Here is a 20,703-nt window from a genome sequence, read left to right as displayed (position 1 = left end):
CCTTCCTTCTTTTCTTTCCTTCCTTCCTTCTTCCCTTCCTTCCTTCTTTTCTTTCCTTCCTTCCTTCTTCCCTTCCTTCCTTCTTTTCTTTCCTTCCTTCCTTCCTTCTTCCCTTCCTTCCTTCTTTTCTTTCCTTCCTTCCTTCTTCCCTTCCTTCCTTCTTTTCTTTCCTTCCTTCCTTCCTCCCTTCCTTCCTTTTCTTTCCTTCCTTCTTCCCTTCCTTCCTTCCTTCCTTCCTTCCTTCCTTCCTTCCTTCTTCCCTTCCTTCCTTCTTTGTTTCTTTCTTTCATTTATTTCTTTTATAACCCAATCTTATTTATTTACTGCTGATAAATATTTAGATGTTTGTTACAGGCACTACAATGCCCTGCTGTCATAGAATCGTGGAATCCCAAACTGGTTTGGGTTGAAGTGACCTTTAGAGCTCATCCGGCGCAACCCCCTGCAGTCAGCTCATCCACCTGCAACCAGAGCAGGTTGCTCAGAGCCCCAACCAACCTGATCTGGAATGGTCCCAGGGATGGGGCCAGCTCCCACCTTTCTGGGCAACCTGGGACAGGGTCTCACCACCCTCAGTGCAAAAACTTCCTTTCTCCAGACTGGCTCTCCCTCTTTCAGTTCAAACCATCACCCTTTGGCCTGTCACAACAGGCCCTGCTCAAAAGTCTGTCCCCAGCTTTCTTTAAGTCCTGAAAGGCCACCAGAAGGTCTCTCCCAGAGCCTTCTCTTCTCCAGGCTCAACCACTCCACCTCACTCAGCCTGGCTTCACAGCAGAGAGTTTCCAGCCCCCACATCATTTTTGTGGCCTCCTACAGCCCAGTTCTAGCAGTCCTTGCCCTTCTGTTGGGGGCTTCAGAGCCGGCCCCAGCACTGCAGGGGGAGTCACAGCAGAGGGGCAGAATTAATTCCCTGCCCCTAATGCCCACGTTGCTGGGGATCAGCCCAGGACAGTGCTGGTGCTAGGGTTGGGGCTAGAGCTGGGGCTGGGAAGTGGCTGGAAGCATTCTGTGCCAGCTCCGCTTAGCCTCAGTAATGCCACAACCCTTCCCACAGCGTCGCTCCCAGCCCACCAGCAGCCCCTGGGCCACGCCCCCCCATACCTACGACCAATCACTAGCACGCCTCAACCGTGGCCACGCCCCCTCTCATACCTTGACCATCCACGACCACACCTCATCCTTGGCCTCGCCCACTGTCCCACTGGCCCCGCCTCCCCAGGGCCGGTTACGCCCCCGGGGAATCCCTTCCCCACCCACTGCCGGCAGCACCACTTGCGTGCGTGTTTGCGTCACGTCCGGCGGCGGGACCCGGAAGTGGTGCCGTGGCCGGTTGCTATGCGGCGGGCCGGCGGCGGGCCGGCAGGTGAGTGTGGTGGCGGCGGCTATCCGGGCTTTATGGCTGGGAAGGCAGAAGGGAGGGTTCCTCCTAGGCTGGCCGTGCCTGGGGGGAGCGTGTCTGTTCTCTCAGGGTGGGCCCCGCTCGTCGGGGGTGCCGCTGCGGTTTTGGGGAGCGGGATGAGGGGTGAGGCAGGGCCGTGCCGTGTGGCCTCTCCGATGCTGGCGTGCGAGGAAGAGGTTTGGGATTTGCACAGCCACCCTGCATGTTCCACTCCCTGCGAGCTTGTGGGACTCGCTCGGAGCGGGAGTGGGCGGCTGCGGTTTGGCAGCCGCGCAGGGAATTGGTGGCACCTCGGGCAGCTGCTTTCGTAAGGCTGCGGCGGGAGTGGAAGGGCTGCGAGGCCACCTGCAGGGGGTGGAAAAAGAAGGGAAGTCCTGACCTGCCCTGGAGTGTCGGCATTTGTGTGGTGATCTCCTCTTCAAGTGGTGCTGCAGTTCTGTAGCATCTGGAGGCTTTGCATCGCAGGCAGAGGCTTTGCCGGTAGCAGCAGAGCTGAAGGTGCTCTGCTTAAGAAAGCTTGTGCAGCAGCTGTGCTGCTGTCTGTGCCCGACTTCTTTTCCTCTTCCTGAGCAGAGCAGTGAGCAGCTATGCTGCAGGCAGAGTCAGCCTGAGGAGGATGCCCAGGACACCATCCAGGCAGGCTTTGAATGTCTCTGAGAGTGGAGATGCCATAGAACCTCCCAGAGCAACCAGTTCCAGTGTCCCTGCACCCTCATGGGGGGTGTTTTCTGTTCACTAAGTGTCTTGCTGAGCTCTGTCCTGACAGATCTTGCCAGAAAAATGGCCTCAGGTTGCACCAGGGGAGGTTTAGGTTGGCCATGAGGAACAATTTCTTCCCCTTGAGGGTTGTCCAGGCCTGGCCCAGGCTGCCCAGGGCAGTGGTGCAGTCCCCAGCCCTGGAGAGGTTTCATAGCTGTGTAGATGTGGTGCTGAGGGCCAGGGTTTGGTGGTGCTTTGGCAGTGCTGGGTTAAGGGTTGATCTTACAGGGCTTTCTCAGTCAAAACTCTGTGATTCCATGAACTCCTTGTGCTTTGCACCTTGTGCCTCATGTCACTGGGCACCACTGAGAGGAGAGTTTGCTTCCCTCTTTCCATTCAGATGCCTCTGTGCATTCATATTGCTGCCTCCTCTCATCATGTGAGAGACACTTCAGCACCTCTGTCATCTTTGTAGCCCTACACTGAACTTCCTCTGTGTAGTTCTTGCCCTGGGGAGCCTCAGACTGGGCCTAGCATTCCACATGTAGCCTCCCCAGAGCAGAGGGGAAGGACCTGCTGCTAGTGCTCTTCATAATGCTGTCTGGAAGCTCATCTCTGGTCTCTCTTTCATTCAGGAACAGAGGAGCCATGGCTTTGAGGAAGGTTGATGTGCCTTGTCAGGCTGAGGTGGCTGGCTGATGTTTGCACACCAGCTTGGCTTTTCTCTCTGCTGGTCACACCCAAAATGGGGAGGTAAGGATCTCAGAATGGGGAGGCAAGGATCCCCAAGCAGCTGCCAGGGAAGCTAGTGATAAAGTCATGGCTGATAATGAACTCAAAGATGGGGATGGTGCCTTGAGTGCCCTCAAGGCAGGGAATGGGCAAAGCAGAGGCTTCTGAAGAATCTGTTGGTGTCTGGAATCTGCTGAGGTAGGAACTGGCTGGAGGCTGAGCCCAGAGAGTGGTGGTGAATGGTGCCACAGCCAGCTGGCAGCCAGGCACCAGTGGTGTGCCCCAGGGATCAGTGCTGGGCCCCAGCCTGCTCAGTATCTTTATTGATGATCTGGATGAGGGCACTGAGTCCATCAGCAGTAAGTTTGCAGATGACACCAAGCTGGGGGCAGGAGTTGATCTGTTAGAGGGTAGGAGAGCTCTGCAGAGGGACCTTGCCAGGCTGGGCAGATGGTCACAGTCCAACAGGATGGCATTGAACAAGTCCAAGTGCCAGGTGCTGCACTGTGGCCACAGCAACCCCAGGCAGTGCTACAGGCTGGGGTCAGAGTGGCTGAGAGCAGCCAGGCAGAGAGGGACCTGGGGGTAGTGATGGACAGCAGCTGAACATGAGCCAGCAGTGTGCCCAGGTGGCCAAGAAGGCCAATGGCATCCTGGCCTGGGTCAGGAGCAATGTGGCCAGCAGAAGCAGGGAGGTCATTGTGCCCTGTGCTCAGCACTGGTTAGGCCACACCTGGAGTCCTGTGTCCAGTTCTGGGCTCCTCAGTGTAGGGAAGATGTTGAGCTGCTGGAAGATGTCCAGAGAAGGGCAACAAAGCTGGGGAGGGGTCTGGAGCACAGCCCTGTGAGGAGAGGCTGAGGGAGCTGGGGTTGCTTAGCCTGGAGAAGAGGAGGCTCAGGGGAGACCTTCTTGCTCTGTGCAACTCCCTGAAGGGAGGTTGTAGCCAGGTGGGGGGTTGGTCTCTTTTCCCAGGCACCCAGCAGCAGAACAAGAGGACAGAGTCTGAAGCTGTGCCAGGGGAGGTTTAGGCTGGAGGGGAGGAAGAAATTCTTCCATTGGGATGTGCTGCCCAGGGAGGTGGTGGAGTCCCCATCCCTGGAGGTGTTGAAGTAAGGCTTGGCTGTGGCCCTTGGAGCCATGGTTCAGCTGTCAGGAGGTGTCAGGGGATAGCTCACAGGTTGGAGTTGCTGATCCCTGAGGTCTTTTCCAGCCTGGTGGATTCTGTGATTCTATTTTCTGCCTTTCTTTGGGGGGGTCTGTGGGGTGTAATAAAGTCAACTTTTCAAGCAGATTGTCCTCTCTGGATTTTAGGATCAGCATCTCATGTTTGCTTCCTGCTTCTTGGCACTTCAGCATCTCTCCAGTGGGATGTCCCCGTGTCCTCAACACCAGCCTGAGGCAGATCCTGGTGGTTGGAGTCCTGGCTGCTGCTCTCTCCCTGCTTTACTATTCCCTGGTGGTCCTCAGGAGCAAGTATGGGCGTGCCTACAGGGACAAAAGCTTCCACAGGTGAGGGAGCTGGCAAGGGGCTTGTGGAGGGGAAGGGCAGGTGGTTTGGGGCTGAAAGAGAGAGCCCTGGCAGCTCAGGTCTGTAAAAGCCATGGGGGGTTAGAAGGGCTCTGCTTGGTCGTCCCAGAGAGGTTCTCCTCCCACTCTGCTCTGCCCTGCTGAGGCCACATCTGGAATATTGTGGCCAGCTCTGGGCCCCTCAGTTCCAGAGGGACCTCAGGGAACTGCTTGAGAGAGTCCATCTCAGAGCCACAGAGCTGCTGCAGGCAGTGGAACATCTCCCTGTGAGGAGCTGGGGGTGCTGACTGACAGCAGCTGAACATGAGCCAGCAGTGTGCCCAGGTGGCCAAGAAGGCCAAGGGCATCCTGGCCTGCATCAGGAACAGTGTGGCCACCAGGAGCAGGGAGCTCATCCTGCCCTGTGCTCAGCACTGGTTAGGCCACACCTGGAGTCCTGTGTCCAGTTCTGGGCTCCTCAGGTTAAGAAGGACATTGAGAGACTTGAAGGTGTCCAGAGAAGGGCAATGAGGCTGGGGAGGGGTCTGGAGCACAGCCCTGTGAGGAGAGGCTGAGGGAGCTGGGGTTGCTTAGCCTGGAGAAGAGGAGGCTCAGGGGAGACCTTCTTGCTCTCTGCAACTCCCTGAAGGGAGGTTGGAGCCAGGAGGGGGTTGGTCTCTTCTCCCAGGCACCCAGCACCAGAACAAGAGGACAGAGTCTCAAGCTGTGCCAGGGGAAGTTTAGGCTGGAGGGGAGGAGAAAGTTCTTCCCAGAGAGAGTTGTTGGCCATTGGAATGTGCTGCCCAGGGAGGTGGTGGAGTCCCCATCCCTGGAGGTGTTCAAGAGGAGATTGGATGTGGCACTTGGTGCCATGGTTTAATCATGAGGTCTGTGGTGCCAGGTTGGACTGGATGACCTTTGACCTTGGTGATACTGAGGCCAGGCTGAGGGAGCTTGGAGCAGAGGAGCCTGAGGGCTGCCTTCATTGCAGGGGATGAAGATGTGCAGGGCTGGAGCCAGGCTCTGCTCAGGGATGTCCAAGGACAGACCAAGGGGCACTGGGGGCAAGCTGGAGCAGAGGAGGTGCCAGGGGAACAGAAGGGAAAACTTCATTGTGAGGATGCTGGAGGCCTGGAGCAGGCAGCCCAGAGAGGCTGTGGAGTCTCCTTCTCTGGAGAGATCCCAAACCCACCTGGATGTGTTCTGTGAGACCTGCCCTGGGTGATCCTGCCCTGGCAGGGGGCTGGGACTGGCTGATCTCCACAGGTCCCTTCCAACCCCTCCCATGCTATGCAAGTATAGGAGTGAAACATTCTCATCTCAGCTGATTTTCATGTCTCAAGAGCTCAGGCTGAGATTATCCTATGGGATGTGTCTGCAGCAGCTCAGGAAAACAAGAGGCACAGAAACCCTGGAATGCTTGGGGTGGGAAGGGACCTTTCAAGCCCACCCAGTCCAACCCCCCTGCAGCCAGCAGGGACATCCCCAAGCAGAGCAGGTTGCTCAGAGCCCAAACCAACCTGCCCTGCAATGGTGCCAGGGATGGGGCAGCTCCAACCTCTCTGGGCAGCCTGGGCCAGGCTCTCAGCACCTTCTTTCCTTCTCTCCCCTCTGAATCTCCCTCTTTGAGTTCAATCCATCCCCCCCCTTGTCCTGTCACAGGAGGCCCTGCTCAAAAAGTCTCTCCCCAGCTTTCTGCTCAGCCTCTTTAAATCCTGCTAGGGCACCAGAAGGTCTCCCTGGAGCCTTCACTTCTCCAGGCTGAGCAACCCCAAACCCTCTCAGCCTGGCCTCAGCACCAATTCTTTTGCAGGTTGGTTGGGATGTTTGCTGTGGGGACTGAGTCCTTAGCAGGGATACTTCAGGGCTGGGTTTGTGTCTTCACAGCAGTGACAGCTGTGGGGCTTCTGGCTCTGAAGCTGATGGGGAGGAAAAGCTTCCCTGGGGCACTTGAGTAACCTTTAGTTCTCCTGCAGATACCTTGCCAGAGTCACTGACACAGAGGCCACAGACACCAGCAACCCCAACCTCAACTATGGCATCGTTGTGGACTGTGGCAGCAGTGGCTCCAGGATCTTTGTGTACTGTTGGCCCAGGCACAATGGCAATCCCCATGACCTGCTGGACATCAAGCAGATGAGGGACAAAGCCAGGAAACCAGTGGTGATGAAAATTAAACCAGGTACTGGGCAGAGAGGTGCCTCCTGGGTGGCTCTGGACAGGAGGGGAGCCTGCTGGGTGGCTCTCTGGGCAGGAGGGGAGCCTCCTGGGTGGCTCTGGACAGGAGGGGAGCCTGCTGGGTGGCTCTGGACAGGAGGGGAGCCTGCTGGGTGGCTCTGGACAGGAGGGGAGCCTGCTGGGTGGCTCTCTGGACAGGAGGGGAGCCTGCTGGGTGGCTCTGGACAGGAGGGGAGCCTGCTGGGTGGCTCTCTGGGCAGGAGGGGAGCCTGCTGGGTGGCTCTCTGGACAGGAGGGGAGCCTGCTGGGTGGCTCTCTGGGCAGGAGGGGAGCCTCCTGGGTGGGGAGGGGTCTGGAGCACAGCCCTGTGAGGAGAGGCTGAGGGAGCTGGGGTTGCTTAGCCTGGAGAAGAGGAGGCTTAGGGGAGACCTTCTTGCTCTCTCCAACTCCCTGCAGGGAAGTTGTAGCCAGCTGGGGGTTGGTCTCCTCTCCCAGGCACCCAGCAGCAGAACAAGAGAACACAGTCTCAAGCTGTGCCAGGGGAGGTTCAGGCTGGGTGTTAGGAAGAAATTCCTCCAGGAGAGATTGGCCACTGGGATGTGCTGCCCAGGGAGGTGGTGGAGTCCCCAGCCCTGGAGGTGTTCAAGAGGGGCTTGGATGTGGCCCTTGGAGCCATGGGTTGCCTGTCAGGAGGTGCTGGGTGCCAGCTTGGACTTGCTGATCTCTGAGGTCTTTTCCCACCTGGTTGCTTCTGTGTTCTGGATTCCCTGGCTTTGCCCTTTGGCTTCTCTTTGGTTCTGCAGGTTTTTCCCCAGCTCACAGCTGAGCTGCTTCCCTCTCCTCCTTTTCCTTCCTGCAGGCATCTCAGAGTTTGCCAGCTCTCCAGGCAAGGTCAGTGATTACATCTCCCCACTCCTCAGCTTTGCTGCTGAGCACGTGCCCCGTGCCAAGCACAAGGAGACTCCTCTCTACATCCTCTGTACTGCAGGCATGAGGATTCTGCCAGAAAGGTGATTTGCTCTCCTGTCTTTTACCCTTTCCCACCCCAGCCCTGCCCTGCCTGCCTGGTTTGGGGTTTTCTTGGGTTTTTTAACTGTGCTTCTTTGGCAGCCAGCAGAAGGCAATCCTTGAAGATCTGCTCACTGACATCCCTGTGCAGTTTGACTTCCTCTTCTCAGACTCCCATGCAGAGGTGATTTCAGGGAAGCAGGAAGGTGAGCTCCATTCACATTCTCTTGGGGATGTTTGCTGCATTCCCAATGCAACTTGGATTCATTTATTGGTTTGGGGTTCTTTAGTTAATGCTTTGACTAAGAGACCTCAGCAGGAGCAGAAGATCATCTGCTGTGAGCTATGGAATCAGAGAATGGTCAGGGTTGGAAGGGACCTGAAGGCTCAGCCAGTTCCAACCCCCCTACCATGGCCAGGGACACCTCACACCACAGCAGGTTGCTCACAGCCACATCCAGCCTGGCTGCAAACACCTCCAGGCAGGAGGCTTCCACCACCTCCCTGGGCAGCCTGTGCCAGGCTCTCACCACCCTCCTGGGGAACAACTTCTTCCTCACAGCCAATCTGCATCTCCCCACTTCTAGTTTTGCTCCATCCCCCCCAGTCCTATCCCTCCCTGATACCCTCAAAAGTCCCTCCCCAGCTTTCTTGGAGCCCCCTGCAGATCCTGGAAGGCCACAATTAGGTCTCCTTGGAGCCTTCTCCTCTCCAGCCTGCACAACCCCAACTCCCTCAGTCTGTCCTCACAGCAGAGCAGTTCTCTCTCTCTCTCTTCTGACTCCTTTAAATGTTTTCTCATTAGCAGTGAAAATAACTTCAGTATTTAGCAGGAATTTGAGTTCTCTGCTTTGGGGGAGGGAGGGGTGAGAATTAGGCACCAGGGATTGATGGGAGAAGCATGGCAGGGAAAAATGGTTTCTGAAGGAGCCATGGTTTGATGGGATCAGCTTGCTGGAGAGGCTGAAAGTCATAGAACCATGGAATGGCTCAGGTTGGAATGGAGCTCAGAGATCCTCTCCTCCAACCTCCCTGCCATGGGCAGGGACAGATCTCCACTAGATTCAGCTGCTCAAGGCCTCATCCAGTTTGGCCTTCAACACCCCCAGGCAGGAGGCAGCCACAGCCTCCCTGGGCAGCCTGGGCCAGGCTCTCACCACCCTCACACTGAAGAGCTGCTTCCTCAGCTCCACTCTAACCCTGCTCTGCCTCAGCTTCAAACCATTCCCCCTTGGCCTGGCTTCAGACCCCCTCAGCAAAAGTCTCTCTGCAGCCTTCCTGCAGGATCCCTTCAGCTCCTGGCAGGCAGCTCTGAGGTCCCCCTGGAGCCTTCTCCTCTCCAGGCTGCACAGCCCCAGCTCCCTCAGCCTGTGCTCACAGCAGAGCTGCTCCAGCCCTGGGAGCATCTTTGTGGCCTCCTCTGGCCTCACTCCACAGCTCTGTGTCCTACTCCTGCTGGGGACACCAGAGCTGGAGGCAGGATTGGAGGTGAGGTGTGAGCAGAGCAGAGCCCAGGGGCAGAATCCCCTCTGCTGCCCTGCTGCCCACCCTGCTCTGGCTGCAGCCCAGCACCCAGCTGCCTTGGGGCTGCAGGAGGGCACTGCTGGCTCCTGGGGAGCTGCTCAGCACCCAGCACCCCCAAGGCTCTTTCTTGAGAGCTTTAAATCACTTTAGAACCATTCTGCATTGCTATATGAAGTTGGGATTTTCATCCCTTGGGAGAGAAGGCTGAGAAGAGCTGCTCAGGGATCTTGAACCTCTAAGGGCTTTATCTAATGAAGGGTGAGCAGTGATCAGACAATCCTCCTCCTGAAATGCCCCAAGCTCTGTTCTTTATCCCCACAGGAGTTTATGCATGGATTGGCATCAACTTTGTGCTTGGAAGATTTGAACATACAGATGATGGTGAGTGTCTGAACAGGGAGCACTCCCAGTGCATCCCTGCAGCAGGGACCTGTTGGAGCAGGGCCAGGGGAGGCCACAGCAATGCTGGCAGGGCTGGAAGGGCTCTGCTGTGAGGCCAGGCTGAGACAGTTGGGGTTGCTCAGCCTGGAGAAGAGAAGGCTCCAGGGAGACCTTCTGGTGGCCTTGCAGGACTTGAAGAAAACTGGGGGCAGACTTTGAGCAGGGCCTGGTGGGACAGGCCAAGGGGGGGTGGTGTGAACTGAGAGAGAGAGATTGAGGCTGGAGAGAAGGAAGAAATGTTAGACACTGAGGGTGCTGAGAGCCTGGCAGAGAGCTGCCCCATACCTGGAACCAATCCAGGTCAGGTTGTCTGTGGCTCTGAGCAGCCTGCTCTGGTTGGGGATGTCCCTGCTGGCTGCAGGGGCTTGCACTGGATGAGCTTCAAAGGTCCCTTCCCACCCAAACCAGTCTGGGACTCTATGGTTCAAGGATGGCTTTGCTGTCCCTGCTGCTGTGCTTTTGGAGCCAGATAATGGGTTGGGTTGGAAGGGAGCTCAAAGCTCATCCAGTGCCAACCCCCTGGCATGGGCAGGGACACCTCCCCCCAGCCCAGGCTGCTCAAGGCCTCATCCAGCCTGGCCTGGAACACCTCCAGGGAGGGGACAGCCACAGCCTCCCTGGGCAACTTGTTCCAGGGTCTCCCCACCCTCCCCCTCAAGAGTTTCTTCCTCATCTGCAGTCTCAATCTCCCCTCTCCCAGCTCAAAAGCTGTTGTCCCTCATCCTATCCCTCCCAGCCCTTTGCCAGGGCCTTGCAGAAGACCTCCTCCATCCCAAGCTGCTGCTGTGGCCTCAGCTTTTGATGGGAAGTTTTGGCAGTCTGCATTGCTCCCCCAAACCCCCAGAAGTTACCCAGGGGCAGAGCCCTGCTGCTTTAGGCCTGCCCTGGGGTGAGGGGGGAGGTGTTCCTCCCTGCCCTCTTGCTCTCCTGCAGCATTTCTCAGTCACCATCCCTGGAAGTGTTTTGAAGAGAGCCTGGAGGAGGCACTCAGTGCCATGGCTTAGGTGATGAGGTGGTGCTGGGGGTTGGATGAGGTTGGACTGGCTGATCTCTGAGGTCTTTTCCAAGCTGGTTAACTCTGTGTTCTGTCCAGAGGATGAAGCAGTTGTGGAGGTCCTTGTGCCAGGCAGTGAGAACAAGGAGGCCATCTTCAGAAAGAGGACAGTGGGTATCCTTGACATGGGTGGAGTCTCGACTCAGATTGCCTATGAAGTCCCTAAAACTGTAAGCTTTGCCTCTTCACAGCAGGTTATTATCTGTGCAACTTCCTCCTTTTGGCTTTTGGAGTTCTTTGCCATGCATTGTCCTTGCTCTGGAGTTTGGGTTTTGCCCCCACCCCTCTTCACCCCCCCCTCCATTTGTTTGGAGTCCTCCCCTCCCTTTACATCCCATGCCACCAAAACAAAGAGCAAAGCAAGAGAAGATCAAAGCTGGCAGAGGCCTTCCTCAGCTCAGCAGTTCAGTTGTCTTGGGCACTCAGAGAGTTGCTTCCCAGCAGTGTCATTGGCCACTGGTTTTATTCACAGTGGGTCTGGGCTCTGTGGCTGCTGTGCATGCAGGGATGTAAGTGTGTGTTGGACTGGAGGTTGGATTTGGGTGTTGTGTGCTTCTTCCCCTGTAAGAGCTTCTGTGAGACAGAGCCAGGCCACTGCTGGAGTCCTGGGTCCAGTTCTAGGCTCCCCAGGTGCAGAGGGACAGGGAAGTGTCCAGAGTAGGCTGGGAAGCTGCTGAGGGGCCTGGAGCAGCTCTGTGAGGAGCAAAGGCTGAGAGCCTGCAGAAGAGCAGCCCCAGAGGGGAGCTGAGCAATGCTCAGCAAGAGCCAAAGGAGCTGTGGGGGGCAAGAGGCTGGGGCCAGACTCTGCTGAGTGGTGCCCAGGGCCAGGCCAAGGGGCAAGGGGCACAAAGTGGCAGCCAGGAGGTTCCACTTCAACATGAGGAAAAGATTCTTCACTTTGAAAGTGGCAGAGCCCTGGAGCAGGCTGCCCAGAGAGGTTGTGGAGTCTCCTTGTGTGGAGAGCTTCCAACCCCCTCTGGCCATTGTGCTCCTGGGCAAGCTGCTGTGGGTGCCCTGCTGGAGCAGGAGGGTTGGACTGGATGAGCTCCAGAGGTCTCTTCCTCAGCTCCACTCTAACCCTGCTCTGCCTCAGCTTCAAACCATTCTCCCTTGGCCTGGCTCCAGACCCCCTCAGCAAAAGTCTCTCTGCAGCCTTCCTGCAGGATCCCTTCAGCTCCTGGCAGGCAGCTCTGAGATCCCCCTGGAGCCTTCTCCTCTGCAGGCTGCACAGCCCCAGCTCCCTCAGCCTGTGCTCCCAGCAGAGCTGCTCCAGCCCTTGGAGCATCTTTGTGGCCTCCTCTGGCCTCACTCCACAGCTCTGTGTCCTTCTCCTGCTGGGGACAGCAGAGCTGGAGGCAGGATTGGAGGTGAGGTGTGAGCAGAGCAGAGCCCAGGGGCAGAATCCCCTCTGCTGCCCTGCTGCCCACCCTGCTCTGGCTGCAGCCCAGCACACAGCTGCCTTGGGGCTGCAGGAGGGCACTGCTGGCTCCTGGGGAGCTGCTCAGCACCCAGCACCCCCAAGGCTCTTTTTGCAGGGCTGCTCTCAACCCACTCTGCACCCAGCCTGGAGTTGTGTCTGGGATTGTCCTGAGCCAGCTGCAGGGATAATCTCCTACTAACTTCACGGAGAAGTGACCTAGAGCAGGACTAGCAGGGAGGTCCTCAGCTGTGGCTCTCCAGTGGGCACTGAAGCTGAGAGCAGCTCGCCCCGGTGCATCGCCAGCTGGAGGCTGCAAAGGCTTGCAGGTGGCTGCTGATCAGTTTTGTGTCATCTTTGGGTCCTGGCTCCTGTTATTTCCACCTCACCTTGGTGCTTGTGTTTCCTGCAGGAGGAAGTAGCCAAAAACTTGCTTGCAGAGTTCAACCTGGGGGTGTGATGCTCATCAAACTGAGCACATCTACAGAGTCTACGTTGCCACCTTCCTGGGCTTCGGGGGTAACGCGGCGAGGCAGCGATACGAGGAGAGCCTCTTTGCCAGCACTCTGCTCAAGAAACAGGTAGCTGGCTGCAGGCACTGGGGGATGTGGGTTCTGGGCTTCACAGGGCTCACTGAGCCCCTAACTGAGCCCCCAGTTGTGGTGTCTCCACCATAAGAAGGACAAAGGACTGGCTGCAGCCAGAGCAGCAGGGCAGGGGATAACGAACAGAGCTTGGGGCATTTCAGGAAGAGGATTGTCTGATCACTGCTCACCCTTCAGTAGGTAAAGCCCTTAGAGGTTCAAGATCCCTGAGCAGCTCTTCTCAGCCTTCTCTCCCAAGGGATGAAAATCCCAACTTCATATAGTAAAGCAAAAGTGATTTTTAAGTGATTTAAAGCTCTCAGGGAAGAGCCTTGGAGGTGCTGGGTGCTGAGCAGCTCCCCAGGAGCCAGCAGTGCCCTCCTGCAGCCCCAAGGCAGCTGTGTGCTGGGGCTGCAGCCAGAGCAGGGTGGACAGCAGGGCAGCAGAGGGGATTCTGCCCCTGAGCTCTGCTCTGCTCACACCTCACCTCCAATCCTGCCTCCAGCTCTGGGGTCCCCAGCAGGAGAAGGACACAGAGCTGTGGAGTGAGGCCAGAGGAGGCCACAAAGATGTTCCAAGGGCTGGAGCAGCTCTGCTGGGAGCACAGGCTGAGGGAGCTGGGGGGTGTGCAGCCTGCAGAGGAGAAGGCTCCAGGGGGACCTCAGAGCTGCCTGCCAGGAGCTGAAGGGATCCTGCAGGAAGGCAGCAGAGAGACTTTTGCTGAGGGGGTCTGGAGCCAGGCCAAGGGGGAATGGTTTGAAGCTGAGGCAGAGCAGGGTTAGAGTGGAGCTGAGGAAGAAGCTCTTCAGTGTGAGGGTGGTGAGAGCCTGGCCCAGGCTGCCCAGGGAGGCTGTGGCTGCCTCCTGCCTGGGGGTGTTGAAGGCCAGGGCTGGATGAGGCTTTGAGCAACCTGGGCTAGTGGGAGGTATCCCTGCCTGTGGCAGGGGATTGGAACTGGTTGATCTTTAAGGTCCCTTCCAGCCCAACCCATGCTGTGACTCCCCTGATTTGGTGAAACTCTTCACTTCCAGAGCATGCTGCAGGCAGTTCTGAAGTCTCTGCACATGAGGCAGCTTTTTTGCTGCTCTTGTGAAGCTCTTCCCAGAAAGAGGAACTGCCCACTGGGATGTGCTGCCCAGGGAGGTGGTGGAGTCCCCATCCCTGGGGGTGGTCAGGAGGGGGCTTGGATGTGGCCCTTGGAGCCACAGGTTAGCTGTCAGGAGGTGCTGGGTGCCAGGTTGGACTTGCTGATCCCTGAGGTCTTTTCCAACCTCCTTGATTCCATGCTGCCTGTGCTTGCTCTCCCTTGCAGGCTGCTGGGCAAGCAGACAGGGCTGACTTCTGATTCCCCCTACCTGGATCCCTGCCTGCCCCTGGATGCTGAGGATGAAGTCCAGCAGGGTGGGCAGGTCCTGCACCTGCGGGGCACGGGGGACTTCCAGCTCTGTCGTGAGCTCATCCAGCCCTTCATGAACAAGACCAATGAAACACAGACCTTCCCTCAATGGTGTCTACCAGCCTGCTGTGCCCTTCCAGAACAGTGAATTCTATGGCTTCTCAGAGTTCTACTACTGCACTGAGGACGTGCTGCGCATGGGAGGGGACTACAACGCTGCCAAGTTCACCAAGGCTGCCAAGGTGAGCTGCTCCTGAGGGGGAAACCTTGGCCAGTGCCATGCCCCAGGCTGCAGCAAGGGTGGCTGGAAAGCTGCCCACTGCAAAAGGGGCCTGGAGATGACAGCTGGCTCAGCATGAGCCAGGGCTGTGCCCACAGGTGGCCAAGGAGGCCTGGATCAGCCTGGAGTGGCCAGCAGCAGGGTAGGGACTGTGCCCCTGCACTGGGCACTGCTGCAGCTGCAGCTCCAAGCCTACATTCAGTCCTGGGCCTCTCGCTGCCAGAAGGACATTGAGGAGCTGGAGCAGGTCCAGAGAAGGGCAAGGAAGCTGGGGAAGGGGCTGGGGAGCAGGGCTGGGGAGCAGCTGATGGAGCTGGGGGTGTTCAGTGTGGAGAAGAGGAGGCTGAGGGGAGACCTCTCTACAGCTCCCTGAACAGGGCTCAGGGTGTTGGGAAGAGTTTCAGGTCAGGCTACAACATACAGCAGAGGGCTGTGACCTGCTTGGTCAATGTCCTGGGCAAGACACAAGCTTTATTTCACCTCCTAAGTGTGAGACCAGAGAGTTTAAGTACCACTGCAGAGGAATGTGACCTGTGGGGGCCTGGAAATTCCCACACCCCCATTCTCTTCTGTGGGAAAAATCTTCCAAGGCATAGCCTAAAACTGCCACAGTCCACAGGTGCCAAGAGAGAGAAAGAGAGAGGGCATGTGGCACTGAGATCTGCCTTCTGGTTTCTCTTCCTCCCCCCTCTCTCTCCCTCTCTTCCTCCCCCCTCTCTCTCCCTCTCTTCCTCCCCCTCTCTCTCCCTCTCTTCCTCCCCCTCTCTCTCCCTCTCTTCCTCCCCCCTCTCTCTCCCTCTCTTCCTCCCCCTCTCTCTCCCTCTCTTCCTCCCCCTCTCTCTCCCTCTCTTCCTCCCCCTCTCTCTCCCTCTCTTCCTCCCCCTCTCTCTCCCTCTCTTCCTCCCCCTCTCTCTCCCCTCTCTTCCTCCCCCTCTCTCTCCCTCTCTTCCTCCCCCTCTCTCCCCCTCTCCCTCTTTGGGGTTTTTTGGGGAGGTTTTGTTGTCTTTGGGGTTTTTTTTGGGGGGGGGGTTGTTGTCTTTGGGGTTTTTTGGGGGGGGGGTGTTGTCTTTGGGATTTTTTTTGGGGGGTTTTGTTGTCTTTGGGGTTTTTGGGGGGGGGTTCTTTGCCTTTTTTCGTTGTGGTTTTGTTTTGGCCGCTTTCTTCTTTGGGGTTATTTTTGGGGGGGGTTGTTTGGTGCTTTGGGGTTCTTGGGGGGTTTCTTTGTTCAGTTTGTTTGTTGGGGGGGGGTTCAGTTGGGGTTCTGTCTGCTCAGTCTGTTTCTCCCTTGCCTCTCTTGCAGGAGTACTGTGCCACAAAGTGGTCTGTCCTGCGGGAGCGTTTTGACCGGGGCCTTTATGCCTCACATGCTGATCTCCACCGATTGAAGTAAGTGCCCTGGCTGTTTGCTCAGCATTCACTCAGCCCCACACCTTGGCCGGGCCCTGGAGAGCTCAAGGGGATGGCCCAATGATCCAGCTCATTAAGTCGTGCACAGGTGTGAACAGAGCCTTTGGGTGTTGCATCAGCCATCCAAAGGGAGGGGAAACAAAACCAAACACAGCCCCAGGGGCTGCTGGAGAACAGGTTCTGCATGGCACAGCAGCGTGCCCTGGGGGCCAAGAAGGCCAGTGGGGTCCTGGGGGCATCAAGAGGAGTGTGGCCAAGAAGGCCAAGGAGGTCCTGGGGGCATCAAGAGGAGTGTGGCCAAGAAGGCCAAGAGGGTCCTGGGGGGCATTCAGAGGAGTGTGGCCAGCAGAGCCAGGGGTGCTGGGGGGAGCTGAATCATGAAAGCCAAGCAGCTCATGCAGCAGGAGCCTGACTCACCCCCCAGGGCTCTCAGGAGACATTGGGGTGAGAGAGGTCTTGGTCCCCACAGCCTGCAAGCTGTGTGTGGATGAGGACACAGCCACTGATGGGACAAGCAACTGCTCCCACTCATTGCTTGAAGGGCCCTGGGCAGGGAAAACACCAAACTGGTTGGAGGGGAAAGAAGTGAAATGCAAGGAAGAATAAACTGCAGCAGCACAGGCTGGGAGGGGATCTGCTGGAGAGCAGCCCCAAGGAGAAGGAGCTGGCAGTGCTGCTGGGCAGCAAGGGCTGCAGGGCACAGCAATGAGCCCTGGGGGCCAAGAAGGCCAAGGGGGTCCTGGGGGCATTCAGAGGAGTGTGGCCAGCAGGGCCAGGGAGCTTCTCCTCCCCCTCTGCTCTGCCCTGCTGAGGCCACACCTGGAATATTGCATCCAGCTCTGGGCTCCCCAGTTGAGCAGGGACAGGGAGCTGCTGGAGAGAGTCCAAGGGAGGGCTGCAAGGCTGCTGAAGGGACTGCAGCACTGCCTGGGGAGGAGAGGCTGAGAGCCCTGGGGGTGCTGAGTGTGGAGAGGAGAAGGCTGAGAGGGATCTGATCAATGTCTCTCAAGAGCTGAGGGCTGGGGGGCAGGAGGGAGGGGACAGGCTCTGCTCAGCTGCACCCTGGCACAGGCCAAGGGGCAAGGGATGGAAAGTGCAGCCCAGGAGGTTGCAGCTCAGCAGGAGGAGGAACTTCTGCCCTGGGAGGCTGCCAGAGGCCTGGAGCAGGCTGCCCAGAGAGGCTGTGGAGTCTCCTTGTGTGGAGCCTTTGCAGCCCTGTCTGGATGTGTTCCTGTGTGCCCTGGGCTGGATTCTCTGCTCCTGCCCTGGCAGGGGGTTGCACTCCATGCTCTTTGGAGCTCCCTTCCAGCCCCTAACCTCCTGGGAGCTGGGATCAGGACGTGTCAGGTGTAGCTCTGTCTCTAAGCACTGCTCTGAACTCCTGCCACTTTTCTTTCCCTCAGGTACCAGTGTTTTAAGTCTGCCTGGATGTATGAAGTGTTCCACAGTGGCTTCTCTTTTCCTGTCACTTACAGCAACTTGAAAACAGCTCTGCAGGTGTATGACAAAGAGGTGCAGTGGACCCTGGGGGCCATCCTCTACCGAACTCGCTTTTTACCTTTAAGGTACCAGCTCTGCCCTGCAGTGCCTGCCAAGGGCTTTGGGGTGGAAAGTGGGGGATTTGGGTGAAGGGGGAAAAGGGTGGTGGCAGCAAAGCAGCTGATAGGTAGGGGGAGGGGAGAGGATCCTAATGGAGCCTCAAGGAGATTCCTCCAGGAAGGCTGCAGAGAGACTTTTGCTGAGGGGATCTGGAGCCAGGCCAAGGGGGAATGGTTTGAAGGTGAGGCAGAGCAGGGTTAGAGTGAAGCTGAGGAAGAAGTTCTTCAGTGTGAGGGTGGTGAGAGCCTGGCCCAGGCTGCCCAGGGAGGCTGTGGCTGCCTCCTGCCTGGGGGTGTTCAAGGCCAGGCTGGATGAGGCCTTGAGCAGCTGAGTGTAGCTGAGAGCTGTCCCTGCCCATGGCAGGTGGGTTGGAGTGGGTGATCTCTGAGCTCCCTTCCAGCCTGAGCCATGCTGTGATATTTCAGGTAGCTCACCTAATCCTTTATAAAGCCTCTTGTGCTAACTCTGCCCTACTGAGGCCACATCTGGAGCATTATGCCCAGTTGCAGAGGGCCAGGGAACTGCTAGAGAGAGTCCAACAGGGCCTTGAAGATGCTGAGGGGCCAGGAGCAGCTCTGTGAGGAGCAAAGGCTGAGAGCCCTGGTGGATAAGAGCAGCCCCAGAGGGGATCTGAGCAATGCTCAGCAAGAGCTAAAGGAGCTGGGGAGAGTGCAAGAGGCTGGGGCCAGACTCTGCTGAGTGGTGCCCAGGGCCAGGCCAAGGGGCAGAGGGCACAAAGTGGCAGCCAGGAGGCTCCATCTGACTGTCAGGAGAAACTCCTTTGGTGCGAGGGTGCTGGAGGCCTGGAGCAGGCTGCCCAGAGAGGTTGTGGAGCCTCCTTGTGTGGAGAGCTTCCAGCCCACCCTGGGCACTGTGCTGCTGGGGGTGCCCCTGCCTGGATGATCTCCAGAGCTCCCTTCCAGCCTTCCCCACTCTGAGCTGCTGTCCCAGCCAAGCTCTGCCCCCGCGCTCAGCCAGCTCGGAGGTGAACTTTGATTCCCTCCTTGACCCCTGCCCTGCCTTTTGCTTCCTCCCAGGGACATCCAGCAAGAGAACTTCCGTGGCAGCCACTCCCACTGGAGGAGCTTCTCCTTTGTTTACAACCACTACCTGTTCTCTGCCTGCTTCCTGGTCGTGCTGCTCTCCATCCTGCTCTACCTGCTGCGCCTGCGCCGCATCCACCGCCGCATGCTGCGCAACTCCTCCTCCCCTGCCCTGTGGATGGAGGAAGGGCTCCCCCCACAGAAGATCCCAGGGCCCTGAGGAGATGCTGGGGTGGAGCTGTGCTTTTGTTGGGACTTGCTACACACACACACACACACACACAGAGAAAAAGCCATTGTTTTGCCTCAGGGTTCCTCCTTTTTGCCCCTTTCAGAAGCAGGTGTCTGCCCAGAGCGTGTGAGAGGGAAGGGCTCTGGAGAGGTGGGAGTGTGGGGGTCAGCCTGGCTTAGTCTCACCAAGTTCCAGCTGCCAAAACTCACCTTTTTTTGCTGCTGGTGTTCTGTGGGAATGTTGCACTTGTGTGTGTGTGTGTGATGGGAGTGAGCAGAAGCTCGCTGGCAGGCAGTGGGCAGCAGCAGCTTCAGCTCTGTGTGGTCAGAGAGTGAGGGGGAGGATGAGGGAGGCTCTGAAGGAGGTTTTTCTTCTCTCTGCCAGGCTTGCTCTGACTTCTCAATTCTGAGGCTCCCCAAGTCCAAGGAGAGAAAGTGCAGGGTTCTCAGGAAGGGGGGGGCAGAAAAAAACCCAAATAACCCTTTCATGTCAGCTTTTGTGTTCTGCCATCAGTGTTGTGATAGAGAAGGAAATTCAGTTGCAGCAGTGCTGGGCTTCCAGAAAAGCAGCTCAGCAGGAGCCAGCAGGGAGCACTTGCAGCCCAGGGAGCCAAGCAGAGCCTGGGCTGCAGCAAGAGAAGTGTGGCCAGCAGGGCCAGGGAGGGGATTCTGCCCCTCTGCTCCACGCTGCTGAGACCACAGCTGGAGCTCTGGGGCCAGTTCTGGAGCCTCTGTGCCAGGAAGGGTCTGGAGGTGCTGGAATGTGTCCAGAGAAGGGCCACGAGGAGGAGCAGAGGGCTGGAGCTGCTCTGCTGTGAGGACAGACTGAGGGAGTTGAGGTTGTTCAGTCTGGAGAGGAGAAGGCTCTGAGGAGACCTAATTGTGGCCGTCCAGCACCTGCAGGGGGCTCCAAGAAAGCTGGGGAGGGACTTTTGAGGGTGTCAGGGAGGGATAGGACTGGGGGGATGGAGCAAAACTAGAAGTGGGGAGGCTGTGAGGAAGAAGTTGTTGCCCATGAGGGTGGTGAGAGCCTGGCACAGGTTGCCCAGGGAGGTGGTGGAAGCCTCCTGCCTGGAGGTGTTTGCAGCCAGGCTGGATGTGGCTGTGAGCAACCTGCTGTGGTGTGAGGTGTCCCTGCCCATGGCAGGGGGGTTGGAACTGGCTGAGCCTTGAGGTCCCTTCCAGCCCTGACAGTTCTGTGAGTCTGTGATATACTCAAATCAGTTTGGGTTTAGGTTTGTTTTCTTTGTGAGAGTTTTCCCTTTTGTCTGGGAACCAATCTCCTCAGAGTGGCCAAAGTCACTTCATGAAACCTTTGATTTCTGTTTCCTGCTCACTCAGAGAGCTCCCTGAAGCTCCAGTAAGGAGGAGGAGAACTGGAGCATGCCTCAGCTTTTTGGTTCTGCTAGGCTCAGACCCTGCCCTGTGTCTTCTTCCTTGTGGAGTCCTCTGCTTTGTTAATTTATGTTTTATTTAAAACAGTTGATTTGACTTGAAGGTAAAATTGTCCATGATTAAAGGTCAGATTTCTATGAGCTCCTGGGGTGTGGATCTTTTAGAGCATTTCTCTTCCCACTGGATCCAGCTGGCAAAACTTTTCTTCTCTTCTGGGAGGTGTGAGCTGCCCTGGCTGCCAGGGCTGTGGAACAGCTTTGTCAGTGGCACTCAGGCACCCTCAGCAGGTTGGCTGATGGCAGCAAGCTGTGTGGTGCTGTGGACTCACTGGAGGGAAGGAATCCATCCAGAAGGATCTTGGCAGGCTTCAGAAGTGGGCTCAACAAGCCACAGTGCAAGGTCCTGCATCTGGATCAGGGCAGCTCCAGGCTGAGGGCAGAGTGGGTTGAGAGCAGCCCTGCAGAAAGAGCCTTGGGGGTGCTGGGTGCTGAGCAGCTCCCCAGGAGCCAGCAGTGCCCTCCTGCAGCCCCAAGGCAGCTGTGTGCTGGGCTGCAGCCAGAGCAGGGTGGGCAGCAGGGCAGGAGAGGGGATTCTGCCCCTGGGCTCTGCTCTGCTCACACCTCACCTCCAATCCTGCCTCCAGCTCTGGTGTGCCCAGCAGGAGAAGGACACAGAGCTGCTGGAGTGAGGCCAGAGGAGGCCACAAAGATGCTCCAAGGGCTGGAGCAGCTCTGCTGTGAGCACAGGCTGAGGGAGCTGGGGCTGTGCAGCCTGCAGAGGAGAAGGCTCCAGGGGGACCTCAGAGCTGC

The 20,703-nt window shown here is 57.6% G+C and overlaps 1 protein-coding gene across 1 annotated transcript; it reads left to right on the top strand.

The window, feature by feature from the left end:
• The first annotated feature begins 1,292 nt into the window (after nucleotides 1–1,292).
• ENTPD4 (ectonucleoside triphosphate diphosphohydrolase 4) lies at nucleotides 1,293–19,483 on the top strand. Its single transcript, XM_068156488.1, is given in 15 exon segments — nucleotides 1,293–1,363; nucleotides 2,734–2,851; nucleotides 4,143–4,340; nucleotides 6,314–6,519; nucleotides 7,375–7,525; nucleotides 7,626–7,729; nucleotides 9,369–9,428; nucleotides 10,582–10,712; nucleotides 12,372–12,410; nucleotides 12,412–12,536; nucleotides 13,853–14,039; nucleotides 14,041–14,181; nucleotides 15,520–15,605; nucleotides 17,030–17,191; nucleotides 18,263–19,483. Coding segments are annotated over 14 exon segments (1,902 nt in total). The 5' UTR covers nucleotides 1,293–1,363; nucleotides 2,734–2,765; the 3' UTR covers nucleotides 18,489–19,483.
• Nucleotides 19,484–20,703: the final 1,220 nt, after the last annotated feature.

The sequence above is a fragment of the Melanerpes formicivorus genome, unplaced genomic scaffold (genome assembly GCF_026170545.1).
Source record: "Melanerpes formicivorus ecotype bairdi unplaced genomic scaffold, bMelFor1.0.p_v2 SCAF_34, whole genome shotgun sequence".
In the NCBI taxonomy this organism is placed as follows: domain Eukaryota; kingdom Metazoa; phylum Chordata; class Aves; order Piciformes; family Picidae; genus Melanerpes; species Melanerpes formicivorus.
This window is presented reverse-complemented; position numbering and strand designations above follow the sequence as displayed.